At 35.5% G+C, this 16,247-nt stretch overlaps 2 protein-coding genes across 2 annotated transcripts; one reads left to right on the forward strand and one right to left on the reverse strand.

The window, feature by feature from the left end:
• Nucleotides 1-26: 26 nt before the first annotated feature.
• LOC122524984 lies at nt 27-2,696 on the forward strand. The gene is made up of 6 exons (XM_043647514.1): nt 27-307; nt 448-945; nt 1,041-1,288; nt 1,374-1,986; nt 2,311-2,545; nt 2,611-2,696. Exons 2-6 carry the CDS (start codon nt 448-450, stop codon nt 2,694-2,696), a joined length of 1,680 nt encoding a protein of 559 aa, XP_043503449.1. The 5' UTR covers nt 27-307.
• Nucleotides 2,697-4,141: 1,445 nt separating this feature from the next.
• Nucleotides 4,142-12,534, reverse strand: LOC122524724. Its single transcript, XM_043647130.1, has 3 exons — nt 12,465-12,534; nt 11,233-11,347; nt 4,142-7,815 (listed from the first exon to the last, which is right to left on the reverse strand). Exons 1-3 carry the CDS (start codon nt 12,532-12,534, stop codon nt 4,572-4,574), a joined length of 3,429 nt encoding a protein of 1,142 aa, XP_043503065.1. The 3' UTR covers nt 4,142-4,571.
• Nucleotides 12,535-16,247: the final 3,713 nt, after the last annotated feature.

Consider the following 16,247-nt stretch of genomic DNA (forward strand, 5'->3'; position numbering starts at 1 on the left):
CTCTCAGTAACAGAACCATCACGGACCTTGAAGAGGCGAGGTCGTTCTTTGTTACTCTTCTTTCTATCTGCTGTTACTGTTGCTGCTGTTGCCGCTGCTCCTCCACCTCCTCCTTCTTATTCTGCTGACTGTTACTTACTTATTTACGTACTTGCTATACTCTACTAGTGTGTACAGTACCGTGGCCGCCGACTATAACGGTTTATTCTAACTTTAACTCGACAGAACGATTCGTTTTATTCATGTAATTAACTTCGTCCTGTTATCATCTTCATCGTGTAATTTGGAGGACAACCTAATCGACACGGTCAGTGACAAAATCAGTGTAACGTAGGATTTAATCAGAGGCATTAGCCTGGATTTATATTACACTAGCAGAACAAATTATAAATAAGAATTATATATTTGTTGTATAATTATAATTTGTTAATTTTTTTTCCTTTACAGATGGCGATCACGAACGGAACGATCCGTTTACTTCTATTCATTTTCATCCTAGAAGGTTCTTATTGCGATACCAGATATTTCGTTAAAATGAGAACCAACGCGTCCGAATTGTTCAAAACGAAAAACGAAAATTTACGAATACCTCAGGAGCCCATTGCGATGACTCAAAGCCCGTTATTCGATCAGACAAGAAACGATCAACGAAACAACGATGAAAGAATGATTCGTGACGCCTTGACCTCGGAATATGACAGACGAAATTCTTTCGAAACGTCAACGTTCAATCCTGAAGTACTCAACAAGTTCCTCGAGGACTATGCTAATAAAATTAAAGGTTCTACAGAAAAAGACTTCAAGCTTCCACCAAAATTGTCCAAACCTATTTTGGACCCACTCATTCTTGAAGTTGACGAGACGACTACTGATTCTTCAACTACAATACTTGACGATGAAAAATCCACTTTGGATCCTATTAATTCTACTTTAAACGAGGACAAAGTAAGTACTTCTTATATTTTCTTTTTTTTTCTTTTTAAGAAACAAATTTACACAGAATATTGACCTGAATTTTCTTGTAATTATCATATTATTAGCTCAGTGACATTTTGAACGATACATTAAAAAGAAATAAGTATTACGGTATGACCTCCCACGATGACAGAAATGGTTGGGTTACCCTCGATGCAATTCCATGGTCTAAAAGTAAAATTTCAAAGTGGCAAGCAAATCCGAGTACTCAACGTCCCTGGCCAGAGATAAAACCATGGGAAAAGCCTAGCATGACCAAACCATGGACCTCCGATTATTCTTCCAGGCCAACTTACGAAAACAACAAACCTTGGTAATTATACATTTTAAATGATGTCTACAATTGATATCATTTCCAGTGTAAATTATATTTATTAATGATAATTTTGAAAATGTAGGCACGACAAGCCGAAACCTTATTGGCAAGAGAATAACAATGATAAACCATGGCAGAAACCATCATCGTCATCTCGCCCATCTTATTATCCAGACAAATACGATCAAGTTTCGAGTCAAACGCAAAAGTGGCCACCCGAGAAGCCATCTTGGGACAAATACCCTTCTAATCTTCATCGGCCAACCGATATTATAACAGACGACAGGCCTACCAACTTTCCCAATGCATGGAACAACAAACCTCAATCGTCTAACAGGCCCTATCCATTCTTAGACAGATATTCTGAAAACAATCATGCCGATGACGGTAACAACGATTGGCACGATTTCCCACCAAGAACCGAATCCTTGGACAGACCAAGACCAAGTGATAGACCAAATTTTTCTCATTATCAATACGGTAATAATCATCCACCTTCTCATCCAGCTAATGGCGATGGACAATGGGTTCTCCTATCAACGAACAGAGGATATTCTAAATCTCGTCAAAGATCTATCAAGATAGACACGTTGAATCCCGAACTGGTCAAACTATTGAACGGAACTAAAACGAAATCTATCAAGAAAGAGGAAGATACCGATGCAGTTATTCCCGTTATGACATCAAAGAGACAGGTTAGGCTAGAAGTTTAAAGAGATATTTCGTATGAATTTATTGAATTATTTAACAAAATGAATCAATCCCATGGGAAAGTGATCAATTAAATTAATATTCAAACCGGTTCTTAAGAATCTCTCTCTCTCTTATTGTTAATGATTAATGATTTGTTATTATATTGACTGGATGTAAATGTACTACGAGTTTTATATAGTTGAAATATGACGATACCTTATTTAGAAAGTAAACAGAGAGGGAGAGAAAGAGATAGAGAGAGAGAGAGAGATTACTTATCCGATCGATTTATCTGACAGTTACTTTATGAAATATGGCTTACCTAGGTCAGGTTGACGGTGTTACCGTCAATCAACGGCACCAACACAACAACGTCTCACGGCGGTCTCTTGGAAGTCGAGAAGACTTTCAAAAGCGTAGATCAGAGTCGGAAGGGATACGAGAGCGACAGAGCTACAACATTACCGAGCATATTGAGACGAAGACCGATCAGAGGCACCACCTTTGAAACGGGGACCGGTTCTCGAATTCAGCGCGTTCTCGCGGCACAGTTGGACGCAGGTTATTCATTCGGTTAAATACATATTTAAAGAATTTATTTACTCGGTAACTTTGATACATTCCAGTTGATTATGTACCACAGAATGTTACCAGGCAACATGTGGCAATGCTTGAATCCCAATGCTGCTGGGTCGAAAGAAACGAGAACTGAAATTGGAGAATAAAATTATCCGGGAATTTCACGGTCTTGGAATTAATCTCGATAATCTTGGGACGAACTCGACGATGGCGATACGACGAACAAGATATTTCTGACTGTCGGTCAAATTCTTATAATTCGTCACACGAGAAAGAAGGGTTATGGAGGCTCTTAAAATCGTAATGCGCGATCGTTCGAGTTAAACAACTCGAGGTCTACCCTACCCCCCCTTACCCTCCTCCTTCTTCTCCCACCCCCCCCCCTTCCCCCCCCCCCCCCCCCCCCCCCCCCCCCCCCCCCCCCCCCCCCCCCCCCCCCCCCCCCTTCCCCTTTCTCCCCCCTCGAATATCTGATGGAATATACTGATATAGTTTCTAAAGAGAATCGTGAACCCGATGATTGGTGGGGGGCTAATCGACGAACGGAAGTGTTGTTGTGTTGCACTCGCTTCATCATGAAAGTTCTGTTATGGCAAACGGTCCTGTAACGCTTATCACCACCGTGTCATTCTGCGACTATACGTAGTTTCTACCAAACTAGGTCACTATTACCGTGTTTACTGTATTTTATACGATATACATATACACCCTATTCGAACGGAGTCTAGCGTAACACGTAAACGAATTTGAGTTAACAGTCAAAGAACATACATAGACAGTTTCATTGATATTGATGGATGAATTTGATGCGTTAGTAAGAACGTAGAGACAAAGTGCGTATGTATGTACTTAGAAACATAGTGCAACGGTTAGGATCGATCGCACTAAAGGCACACCTGTTGCATTCTAAATAGATTGGATGTGTGTGACGAGTATAACAGTATGGTATTATACTAAACTAGGGTTACTGTTACAGAAGACATTCAATATTTATATTTCATTTAGTGACGATTTATCGACTCACCAATATAGCCCTTTAGAATTATTTTCTTCAAGAAATATCGACCTACAGAATCAGAGATCACGTTGTTAAAATGAATGAGAAAGATTAGTAAGTTCGATGATCGCTCTTTGATTAACTCGCTATTTATTATTATATTATTTCGATATATTTATTCGTTGAGAAATTTTAGAGGAAAATTGAATGAATCGGTGAAATATTTATATATATATATATATATATTTTTTTTTCCATATTTTATTTTTTATTTACACGGCACAAAATACTGCGTAGCAATATTTATTTAACTTATTTATTTATTTATTTATATAAATACGTATAATAAAAACAGTCTAGTATTTTAGATTTTTATATAATATATTATCCTCGTGTCGAGAGAGGGAAGAAAAAACACACGTACATCAAAATAACATAAGTGAATTCGCAATAAAACAACATGTGTGCGTGTGTGTGTGTATGCGTGTGTGAATATGGTGACAGTCTTGTAAGAAAAAAAAAAAAAAATACCCACTACCTTTTTCAAACATATCATACGATCTTTTCGGTAACTTAAAAATCTCTTGTTTTTCTTTGAAACCATTAAACTCCGACATACAAATAAATCCCTTAATTATCCCCACACGAATTAAATTTGTCAATCGTCATCGCTCATTATTTTCACAGTTATGATAAAGTCGTTAATATTGATTTGTGCGAGATATTAAAAGTTAATCCTTCAGTCAATTGTGAAAATAATCGCGTTGGTATAACAATAACGAAATCATTTATGCGATCAATAATTCGAGTAATATCTCGCATAGATAAGACCGATATAAAACAACGAGTATAAACTGGGGGGGTTTACTTCTACGCAGTCGTTAAATAAAATATACATGCTGAAGTAAGTACGTAAGTACACATCAGAGACGATACGTTGCAATTTGCCAGGTCTTCAAATCACATATCATTCTCAACTTGAGGTCTCGAAAGGTATCATTACATTCCTTTCTATTCCTCGCCATTGATCCTCTTTTGAACATGTCCCAGATATCTTGCGAAACCTTCGCTAGCGTGTTTCAATATGGTCAAACCTAATCTAAATTTAATTTCGGCAACTTTCTTAACGAAACTGAAGATATTGAAACCTTCTTCGTTTGGTTTCGTCGTCGTTGGATTTTCTGACCATTCGATCGTAGTTTCTTCGATATCTTTCGTATGTTCGGTTGCATCGGACGATTCGTTGCTCGAAGATATGGGAGTTATAGAAGAACTAGTGCTCGAATAGTTTTCTTCTTCTATTTTATCGAGTTGTTTTTCAGTCGTTATTTTTTCAACGCTATCCGCTATATCATAAATTACATTATTTTTCGAATTAGTTTTGTTTTCGGTGTCATCAGGGAGCGTCGTCGGGTTTCTCGAACCTGTTTCTTTATGTTGCTTTTGAGATTCCTCGTGAAGTTTTTTCTTATACGAATGAAAATCATCTAGATCGTTATGTTTTATTTTTTTCTCGTCGCTACCAGGTATAGCCAAGTCAATAATATCTAAAATTTCATTGCTTAAATCCTCTTCTTTTTGTTCTTCTTCTAGTTCGTGTTTGGACGGGATTATCTGAATAACAGATTCCCTTTTAGATCTGGAAAGACGATCAGGGATCGAACGTTTTATTTTTAAAGATCTAGGTCCATGTTCAACAGCCACAGCGGTAGGTGTAATCTCAATCTCTTCGTAACCATCTTCAGGTCGTAAAGTTTGGGTTTCCGATTGATAGCCATGTCCATTAATGGAATTGGGTGGAAAGTTGAGACCTTGAGCAATGTCACGTTCAAATTGCGTCAAGCCACTTTCCGTGGATTCTTGGAAAACGTTAGGACCTTTTTTATTCGTCGTCGATAAGGTAGGATGTTTGTCGGTAAATGGTGGATACTCTTTCGGTATGTTACCGACAACGAATTGCCTATTTCCCGAACTATCTTGACTGATTACAAATTCATTATGTTTTTGTGGATCGTAATAAGTTGGCGTAGTTTGTACTTCAGAATATTTGTAATCGGTATTACGATACTTAAGCACAGACGCTGTATTTTCAGTTGGTTTGTAAATAGGCGACGACGATGGCGAAGGATATCTTTGATCCGTTCTTCTTATCGATTGAGTATCGTACGCACCATCAAAATGTTGATAACGATAATAATTCTTATCCAAATCCTTGACCCCACTTGACGATCCAAGACCAAATCTATTCTCGTGATTGGTCATACCTTGCAATACCTTCGACAAAACTTCTTCTTCGTTCTGTCCATAATTACCACCATATTCATCCAAATTGTATTTGTAATTAGGTTCCACTTCGTAATTTCTTCGGGTGATTGTTCCACCGAAAGGATACAGGAAATAGGAAGCTAATCCCAAACCTAATCCGAGCAACGACATTACTCCAAAACTGGGCATTACTTCTCTGCTGAGAAAACTGTAGATCTGCGAGCTGATCCCTTTTTGCGGTGGCTTCTTCTTAGTCTTCGTATTGCTATTCGTAATTTTCGATTCAGGTTCAATTTTAGATTCTTGAATAGCGTTGTCCAAAGGTATTGGTTCGGCTGATATTTCGATTATTTCCTCAGCCGTTACAGGAACATTTGTGCTCGGTGTAGTTGTGGTTGATGTTGATGTTGATGTTAACGGTGTCGTACTAGATGGCCTACGACGCCTAATCTTGTTCTTCTTCCTCTTATTCGAGTTTCTTTGTCGTTTCGTTGTCATAGTTGATGGACTGGACGTCGTCATCGAATTTTCTAAGCTCTCCATTTCTGTACTGATCTTAGTCAGTTCAGGATTGAAATCAAATTTCAAATCAATGCTAGTACCATTGAGATTAACTAAATTAATGTCAGGCATATCATCATCAGGCTTCTTTTCCACTTTCTGAATCGTCAGAATGGGTGCGTTCATTTTGATAGGTTCTATTTCGATTTGAGTAGAGTCATCGATTGGTTTTTTCAATTGCACCTTCAAGACGTTATTTACGCTTGCCCCAAGAGGTTTAGATTTGACTGGTACTTCTACTAAATCAACATCTGAGAAATTGGGTTTAGAAGTGGTAGAAACGTAAGCGTTCGGAACAGTCGTCGTCGTTGTAGTTTTCTGAGTGTCCATGAGAACAGAAGCCTTGATCTTAGTAACGAACATTGGTTTTTCCGTGATCTCGTTCTTTGATTTTGGTGTTGTAATCATTGGGACTGCTTTGAACGTAACTTTTTCAACCTTAGCTGTCGTAGAATTGTCGTTCTTTGATATGTCAGGTTTCACGGTTGTCCTTCTCGTGTGGGATGGTTTAGGTTTTCCTTGTTGAGGTCTTTTAGTTTGTGCCGTACCAGATTTATTAGCAGCGATGGATCTAGGAGTCGTGCCTTTAACCTTTAAAGTCGATCTTATGATTTGAATTTTCTTCGTGGTCGCTGTCGAAGACAACGATGCCGACGTTACTTTATTTTCCGCATTAGATGCTGCTAAAGTTGTACGCGATACCTTGGAAGTCGTATTTTCGATGGCTTCCAACTTGGCCAAGGATTGTGTGGTTTCGTCCTGTTTCGTGGAGGAATTATTACCAACAGTTGTTTTTTTTAAAGTACTGTTACTCGTAGCTTTCTTCGTCGTACTCGGAAATATGACTTTCTCTATCGAGCCAGTCGATGGTAATTGTGATGTTGTCTTTTGCTCGTTCTTCGTATTCTTAACCTCTATTCTTCCATGAGTCACGATCGGTTTCAAAGTATATCTTACATCGTTCTCAGGTTGTTTAGTTGTACCAGGTTGATCAGTGTTATCCGTGAGACCCTTCATTGTCGTCGATGGTGGATTTAATAGAATCCACGTCGAGATACCACCAGTTGTCGTTGGATGATTCTTATGAGCTATCATCAATCTGGTAGAACCCATTTCCTTTTCGAGTTCTTCTTCGGTCATGACCATCGCTTGACCAGGATGACTATTCTCAAAATAACCAAATTTCGAATTCATTGGTCTACCAAAATTAATTCCCATTGATTCGAGATTACTTATCTCGGTATTTATTTCCTTTACGAAATTTGCTTCATTCTTCTCGTTCAATCTCGAATCTTTATTATCTAATTTAGTATTTTTCATTCCTTCGTTTGGATTCGTTACATTTAATAACTGCGTAGCGACCGTTCTTAATGACTGGTTGATGTGTTGCAGATCTTTCAGCTGGCGTTGGGTTTCATTGAGTTGAACACTGAAATGAAAATCTCCTGTGAGATCGTTTCGTTTTATTTAGGCTATGGGGGTGTTTTTAATGAAATTATCTTTAATTTTCTAGGACAATATGATTCTATGTTCATTGTATGCAGATAATTAAATATTATCTTTTAGTATCATCGATGATTTTTTATCTCAATACCACGTATTTTTTGTTCCTTTTTTTTTTCTTTTTACTTTAAATTTGTTTAATTTTCTTACCTTAGACGGAAAAGAATACTTAAAATTTCCTGTATAATAGATTATCATTACTGTATTATTTTAAGGAAAATTGGGACGTGGGATATGTCGTTTGTGTAAAGTTTAAAATTATAATGTCTTAAGGTAATTATTTTTTTCTTTTTAATTTGACGTTTAATTTGAATCAAACACTCACATACAATGCGGTTTCAAACTGAAATAAAATCACAAGATACTTTTTACTTGGAATATTTTATTCAAATTACAAATTCATTCTCATGCTGTACGATGATGATCAGTGTTACCTGTTTCGATATTCGAGAATGTAAAAAAGAAAAAGAAAGAAAAGATTATTCCTTGATAAAACTTGAAATTATCAGAGAAAGATAAATAATCGTAAAAAAAAATGAACGGAACATTAATTACATCTATCTCATTTTCAATTAACATTAAACTTATGAAATATAATGGAATTTCATTATATTGATTATACAATCTACTTTAAGAGTTAGTATTATACTTAACGATTAAATAAATATCTACAAGATAATTAATATCAATTTAATCTGATAATATATAAGGAAACAAATCACGTTTCTTCCTCTTTTTACTTTTCCATTCGTTCAATCGTTTATATTTTTCCAGGGAATGTCTGACGACTTCGTCGAGATTGGGTCTGAATTTGATCGTGACGGGATTAGATGCTCTACCAAAATCAAATGCACTTGGAATCGTCCAGGGAAATATAAACGCAGCTATTCCTAAAATACCAGCAGCTAGAGCAGCGAAAGGAGCTGCTGCTAAACTGAACAAACTATAGTTCAAAGGATTGAAGAACGTAAGATACGTGAAAGTTGATGTTATCGATTCCAATACACCACTGGGAGACAAATCAAAGTCGTCATCGTCGTCATCGTCATCGTCATCGTCATCGTCATTGGTTATAGCAGATCCTAAATTGGAACCACTGGAAGGACGATTGATCAATTGAGAAACTGGATTAGGTAAATTAGGACGATTTGGAAGTTCGGAAATTTGTGAAGTACTAAGATCATTAGCGTTACTATTTCCTTGTTCATTTCCGGATAGATCGGTAAACGTAGAAGAAGCAGGTTGTCCTTGATCTACCGTAGGTGCTACATTGTTATCAACAGGATTAGAAATATCATCTAAATTTTCGACCGGTGTTTCGGATAACGTTGAACCGTCAACGTCGTTAGGTTGGTCGTTCAAGTTGGTCACGCTTACTTGAGTATTCTGGACAACTTGAAGGATTGGTAGGTCGGAAGAAATGTAATTAGGTTCGGAGGAAATTTCCGATTGAAATATCTCGTCTTTCTGTGGTATATAATCATGCTGGTACGAAGGAGGACTGTAAATTGCGGTTGGTGAAGTCTCGTAATTGTTAATTGAGACGGAAGGATAAGTATCCTCTATCGGACCTACATATTTAATATTTTCACTCGGATACGAATCCGCGTTATTTGGGTCATCGATTGTAGTTTCCGCGGGTTTGATCACGTTAGTATTCAAAATATGTGAATTAATGATGATATTCAAATCCGTACATCCTTCTTTACTTTCAATTGTATTATTTACATTGGTAAACGAGTTTATCATGATGGTAGGACAATCTTCATCGAAGTTAACGTTCTCTTTAATCTTATCCTGTTCCGATAAGAACATTACCTGCATGTTAGGTTGCGAATCTGAGGTAATGGAAGAAGCTTGAATAGAAGTAACAGGCATTGAGATATTCTTCTGAAGATCATTTATCTCGGTTAATGTACTGTTAGATTTTTTCGAACCATTGTTAAGAATATGAACGACCGTGTTTTGCGTTATTTGCGTTATAGGCTTATATCCGGGCTTCTTTTGTGGCAAAGTTGCCGCTTCAATCAAATCTTTATTTGTCGTGGTTGTTTCCCAGTTCGGTGAGACGTGTAATAAATTATCGAAATAATTATTACCATTGTTATGATTTAATGTGTTATCTATGGATGGTTTCAAAGGAAGATTAGGTTCGAGATCCTCGTAAATTGGTTTGAAAGTTACACTGATGGGACCATCGAATTCATCGTTCTCTAACATTTGACTTTGATTCGAAGAAAACGCTGGAACCTTCATCCACTGAACAATTTCCTGAATACCAGCTTGCATGGCAGGTACTCGATGATGAATATTCGAATTATTATTGTCAGGATTAATCAGTTGATCTGTATTTTGAAAATTTTCAATTTGTTCGGGAAAGGACGTGTATTTGTGATAATTATAAAAATCTTCCGCATCTTTTGGTATATCGTTAGGCCAATTTTTGAGTAAAGAATCAGTTAAAGGGATTTGATTATTTAACTGCGAAACACGCATATTATTTTTCGTATTAATAATATTATTATCACGTTTTATGAAATTGATAGAAGGTTTGCGAGAATTCGCGGTAGTTTTGGATAGGGGAGAAATTTTCCTAACACTAGTCGACAATTTCGAATTCTTCGTTGATTCGCGTAGGTCGTTGACTCTGTGTTTAGAAAAAGTAATTCCAGCGTAATTCTCACGATCCCTCAACATGGTATTCGTTACATTCCTAACAGCAGCGACTTGTGGAAACCGGTTGTAAGAAAGCACAGGAGTACTACCATAATGTCCGACCTTGACAGAGTTTCTATAAGTCGATGCTGGTGTGTTTTTGCGATCCAGTATATCTACTCGTTCTTCTGAGTTTAAATTCTGGTTCAAGGCCAGTTCATTCGCTTCCAACCTTCTCTTTCCTGAATTATTCATAACTTCGCGTTGGGAATCATCATCGAGTCTCGAATCATGTGCATCATCGAGTCCAGTTAATACATTCTCATGGTTACTTAATTTGTAAATTTGAGAAAGATTCAAACGACGTGACGCATAAATCGATCTATCATTTTTATCGTGATTTGATAATTTAACGGGACGATAAGGAAATCTATTTGAACTATTAATCGGTCGAAAATATTCATTTTCGTTGAATAACTTGAACCGGTCAAATGAGCCCCTAACGGAATCTACCAATCCTGAACTTACCTTTCTAATAATATTACTACTAGTTTTACTACTATTACTACTAGTACTAATACTACTACTACTACTACTACTATTTCTACTTTTGATCGGCGAGCTAGCATTAGTATAACGATAATAGTTAATGTAAGACTTTCTACGACTTCCGGAGTTCTCCGTATACCTGCTGTCACCTCGGTGAACATTTTCGGTAGTCTTTTCCATGGTCGGTTTCATGGGTTTCCATTCCTTGTCGTTTGTCTCGCTCGTTGCTTCCCGTTGTAAAATCGTTTCCGTGTCTGTAAAATGTAAAATACGAGTGACGTTAACAAACGTGTTTCCAAAGCCTATTAATGCTAGTCTTTAGTTAGTTTAGGTTGCGCGACGTACATCTATGGAAAATAATTATGCACATTATAGTACATGTTACATGCGATCGATTTGGTAAGGATTGATGCAACAGCATCGATGTACATCGACGAAATTTTCGAAATCAGGAAAGATGTTGAGACTCGATTAGACGTTAGAAATTTTCTAACGAAATTCTTTGCTATTATTGCGTAAAACACGTACCGTATAATCCTTCGTTTAGAAACAAACGAAAAAAATAAAAATATATGTGTATATATATTGCAGATAGAATAGAAAAGAAAAGAAAATATACAATATACACAACTTTCGTTCGAAGGAGTTCATTCTAACGAGGGAACAATCGAAAGTGACAGAGTCCGTCTTAATTAGCGAAGAAATCCTCTTCTCTTGGTTCTTTCAACGTCAGTGTTAACTTACTTCATTGAATATGGATGCTTTTCAGATCGTATGAATCTCTCAACTCTCGTGTTAATTGCATCCAATTTTTTTTTCATATTTTACGATATGTTATTCGACATGTTACATAATATTATAGTTTATGGTATCATTATTATATCATTCATCGTCAATTTATTCTACTTTTTTTTTCTTTTTTTTCTCATCAAATTTAACTCGTACAAAAATGATTTTCATCAAATATTTCGTGTTAACCTTTTCGAGTTGTTTTAATCACGATCAAACTTATATAACGAGAATGAATTATAAAGAAACTTTTATTGTATCGTGTGTAAAAAAGAAAGAAGTTAATATGTGACTTAAAAAAAACAATAATTGTTTCAACCCACCAATGTATAAAAATTTGTCTACATGTATACAAAATTTATTCAATGCGAGATAATATTTTACGCGATCATTATTACGTTTAAACCGATCGTAAAAGAATAGCTCATTTATGTTTTTTTCTTTTTTCTAAGAAAAAAAAAAGCTTAATTCGTATATTAATTTCTATCTAACTATTTATTTATATGTAAATTTTTTTTTTTTAATAATTATTTTTATAATACAATGAAAACAACATTTCACGTAATATTTGATTAAGCTTACCGATTGTCTGAGGCCTGGCATTGGCGAATCCTGCTAACAAGAGAGCCAACACGATCCTGAATAGTTCCATTCTAGTTCGTGCTCTGAAACGAAGAAATACAGAAACACCATGAGAATTGATAGTTCTTTCTTCCAATCGCTTAGGTAAGAACAGTCAGAAGAGAATTTTGCTAGTCTCGTAGGTTGTCAAGAGGAAACGACGTGATCGTTTTAGTCACGATACGAATCCTTTATAGCCAATTTAACGAGTAAGGTCTCGATCGAGACAGTCGTTCGTATTCGATTCTTGACTATCGATCGTTTGTCTCGAATACGTTACTCGCATGTCAATTTTATTAACTAAGATCACGAAAATGGTGTTCATCGTTGATTTCATGGCTCACGGTTTTTGGTGTGTGTGTTTTTGTTTTTTATTTTCTTTTTAATATTACGTTAATAAAATGGTAATTGTATCCTCGGTTTTTTTTTTGGATAGGAATGAATAAATTTTTATTGGATGAATTTTATTCGATGGATACGAAATGATTAGAATTTTTCACATTTTTTTTCATTCGCTTGAAACGTTTACGAGTAAGAAGATAAAAGATCAGTATTGAATCGTATGTAAGTATTCGTGAATATTATTTTTTAATAATATATACTCTAAACACTTTAATTTATTAATTCTTGAACGTTTGTCAAAATATTTCATTTATTTATCAGTCTGCATTCTTAAATATTTTTTTTAATCAAAGTGATAGGAAAATGATTATTTTTTCAATTTGTATCTAACATTAACGAGTAAGATAAATGATCAATAAATGATAGAAAGCTGTAATTTTTGAAATTCCATTGATGAAATAACCGTCGATCGAGAATCCGGGAATGCCTTTTTTACCGTTGCATTTTTCGTTCATATTTGTGTCTACTAACGGTATCCCCAGTCATCGTTCTTCTTGGACCTCTTTTACTTTGCATGAGTGGCGTGCATCGAATGTTTCTACGTTTTTCTACGATCGTGAAAGAATATTTGAGAAGAAAGAAAAAAAAAATAAACAAAATATAAAAGAGAAATAGAAAGAATTATTTATTATTAATGATAAGAAAGTATTAGCAATTTTTGTTTTCTTATTATTTTTGTCTCTTTTTATAATTTTGTATTCTTCGGTTGGTTAGTTCGACGTACCGTTAAGTGAATCGTCGTAACGTGACGAATAAAATAGCTGTCCGATTTCAATATAAATCGTCTCTCCCTCGTTCTACTTGAAATCCTCGTGTTGCAAGTTATTTGCCAAAAACTTTGACAGATATAATAAATTGTTCCTCTCGATTGAACCCGATTGCTTTCTATTTCTTTGATCTTATGGAATAAAAAAAATATCTGTGTTTACAGAAGCGTGCTACGACGGTGATAATGAAAATTTCACTCGAAGGAAAATGATCGTTCGATTTGTACATTTTGCATTTCACTCGATCGCATAGAGTCGACTATTTGTTCTTTTTTATAATTTTTTTTGTTGTTCTCTCGAAAACTTTCTTTAATCTCTCTCTCAAGAATATTTACTAGGAATTATATAGAAGATAAATTCAAATATATTAATATAGAAATTGAATCGTCGATGAGATGACGTTTAAAAATGCTTACCTGAAATTCTATTTAAAAAAAAAAAATTCTCTCAAAGAATCGCACCAACAACGGACATCACACCGACACAACACCGCAAATATCGTTCACGCGCGGGACACTTAATTATTCGCAAATAAAATTTAACGAACCGAAACGAAATAATATAAAGATATTTCCGCGTGAATTACCATAAGATTTATTATGTTCTTCTTTTTTATTTCCTTTTATCAAAGAAGAAGATCAGAAGAAGAAGAAAAGAGGAATAAAATGATCGTAAAAAGATAAAATAAGAGAAACGAATCGAATTTAATATCGAATGGGGTGAAGAAAAAGAAAAGGAGATCGAGAAAATCAAATGAAGTATTTTTTCGGATCGAATAAAAAATAAAGTAAGTATGGGAAAGAAAGAAATCGAAATTTAAATCGCGATTTTACTTGTCTATGAGATCTACGTAGATCTTTCGACAATGGTGCACGGCTGACTGACTCGAGGTGGACGTCGGGAAGACGAGTAAAGTCGATTCGGTGTGTTAAGAAGGAGAAAGAAATAAAGAAATGAAGAAAGATAGAAAGAGAGAAGGTTTAACAGGCGCCTCCAAGCACCGAGTGTTTCAAAGCTGATGCGTAGAGGGTCCCCCGTTTAGTTTATACGAGACTACCCAGACCCGTTACTTCGTTCCTACGAGATGTCGACGGGTTGAATAACCTTCGGCCAACTCACGACAGGTAGTCCTGCCTTAGATATGCCTACACCGTATGCAAAATCCCCATATGTTTATTCAAAAGATTCCTAAATGTAAGTAACGATCATCTTTAAATGGACTTACGAGAACCAACGTCCTTCATTTCTTCATTCCAACGTTAGTGGCTTGGAAATAGGGTACTCGTGGTTGTACTATTCTTTATCAATGACTTCCTTATAATTAGAACAATTTTTTCTACAGGAATTCGATGGTTAATCTTGTTCAACGCAATCTTGAAACCTTTCACTAATATGAATTAACAATTGGAATATTTTCTTTTTTAAAATTATATAATTCTTGCTTAGCGAAAATGTTTTAAATGATAATTGAGTTTTTAAGATTATTATTTGTAACATTATAGTTTGAACAATTTTCGATATAGTATTATAATAATATATATATATATATATATATATATATATATTAAAATCTTCGCATATATGAAAATAAGTAAAAAATACGGATAATGTATTTTAAAATTTGTATAGCGTCGTAAAGAATTTCATCAACGCGGCTGATATTTGTTTTCGAACGAATAACAGATAAAAATGAAATGAATTTTGTTCATTAATAATTTATATTTTTCTTATAATTAATAATAAATATGCTCGTGATGCTGATGGTATTACAAAGAACTACGCGGAACTATCGCGAGTAGAATTCCAAGTGGTAAATAGAATGAACATCAATTCAATCGCCCACACCTCGACACGACTTGTTTTTTTCCCGTTGGCTCGCTTTCGATGAACGAGCGGTGAACCGGCTCGAAGATTCTACACCATCGTTCCAACGCCATCAACAACTACTACTATTACTACTATTAAAACTACTACTACTACGAACTCCGGATGCTTACTTCGTTCCAGAAGGACGAGAATGGTTAGAACATTTGTTCTAAAAGTACAAATGACGATCCACTTGTACCAGTGATCCACTTGTCGTTCATCACCACACCCAACAATTACAAACGATCTAACATTACTTATTTTTTCTTTTTTTTTTTAAGATTTCAATCAACGTCAACGTGATCAATTCATTATTGCACGATCAATGTTGACGATGACATAGACAAATATTTGAATTGAAATTTATCAGACACCGATATCTATGATACAACAACAAGAATAAGGATGAAGGATTAATTGAGCATAAAGCCGTTCTTGAAAATGGTGTTATTTGAGTTTCCGTCAAAATAAGAAGACATCATTACAACAAGGACCAAAAAACTTGAAGGGTAGGCTAATCGTTAGTATTATAAATACATTGTCGGTCCCGGAAGATATATAATAACCGAACGTACCGGACGTCCCAGAATCGTCCACCGTCGAGTTTCTATGTGGGACATAGCGGCACTTCTCATAAGGCTTTAGATACCTTTGCAGTCGTTTTACGAAGAATTGTTAATTCATAAATAACATCTTTCTTTTCCTGTCT

The sequence above is a fragment of the Polistes fuscatus genome, unplaced genomic scaffold, assembly GCF_010416935.1.
Source record: "Polistes fuscatus isolate 324 unplaced genomic scaffold, CU_Pfus_HIC Scaffold8, whole genome shotgun sequence".
Taxonomy (NCBI): domain Eukaryota; kingdom Metazoa; phylum Arthropoda; class Insecta; order Hymenoptera; family Vespidae; genus Polistes; species Polistes fuscatus.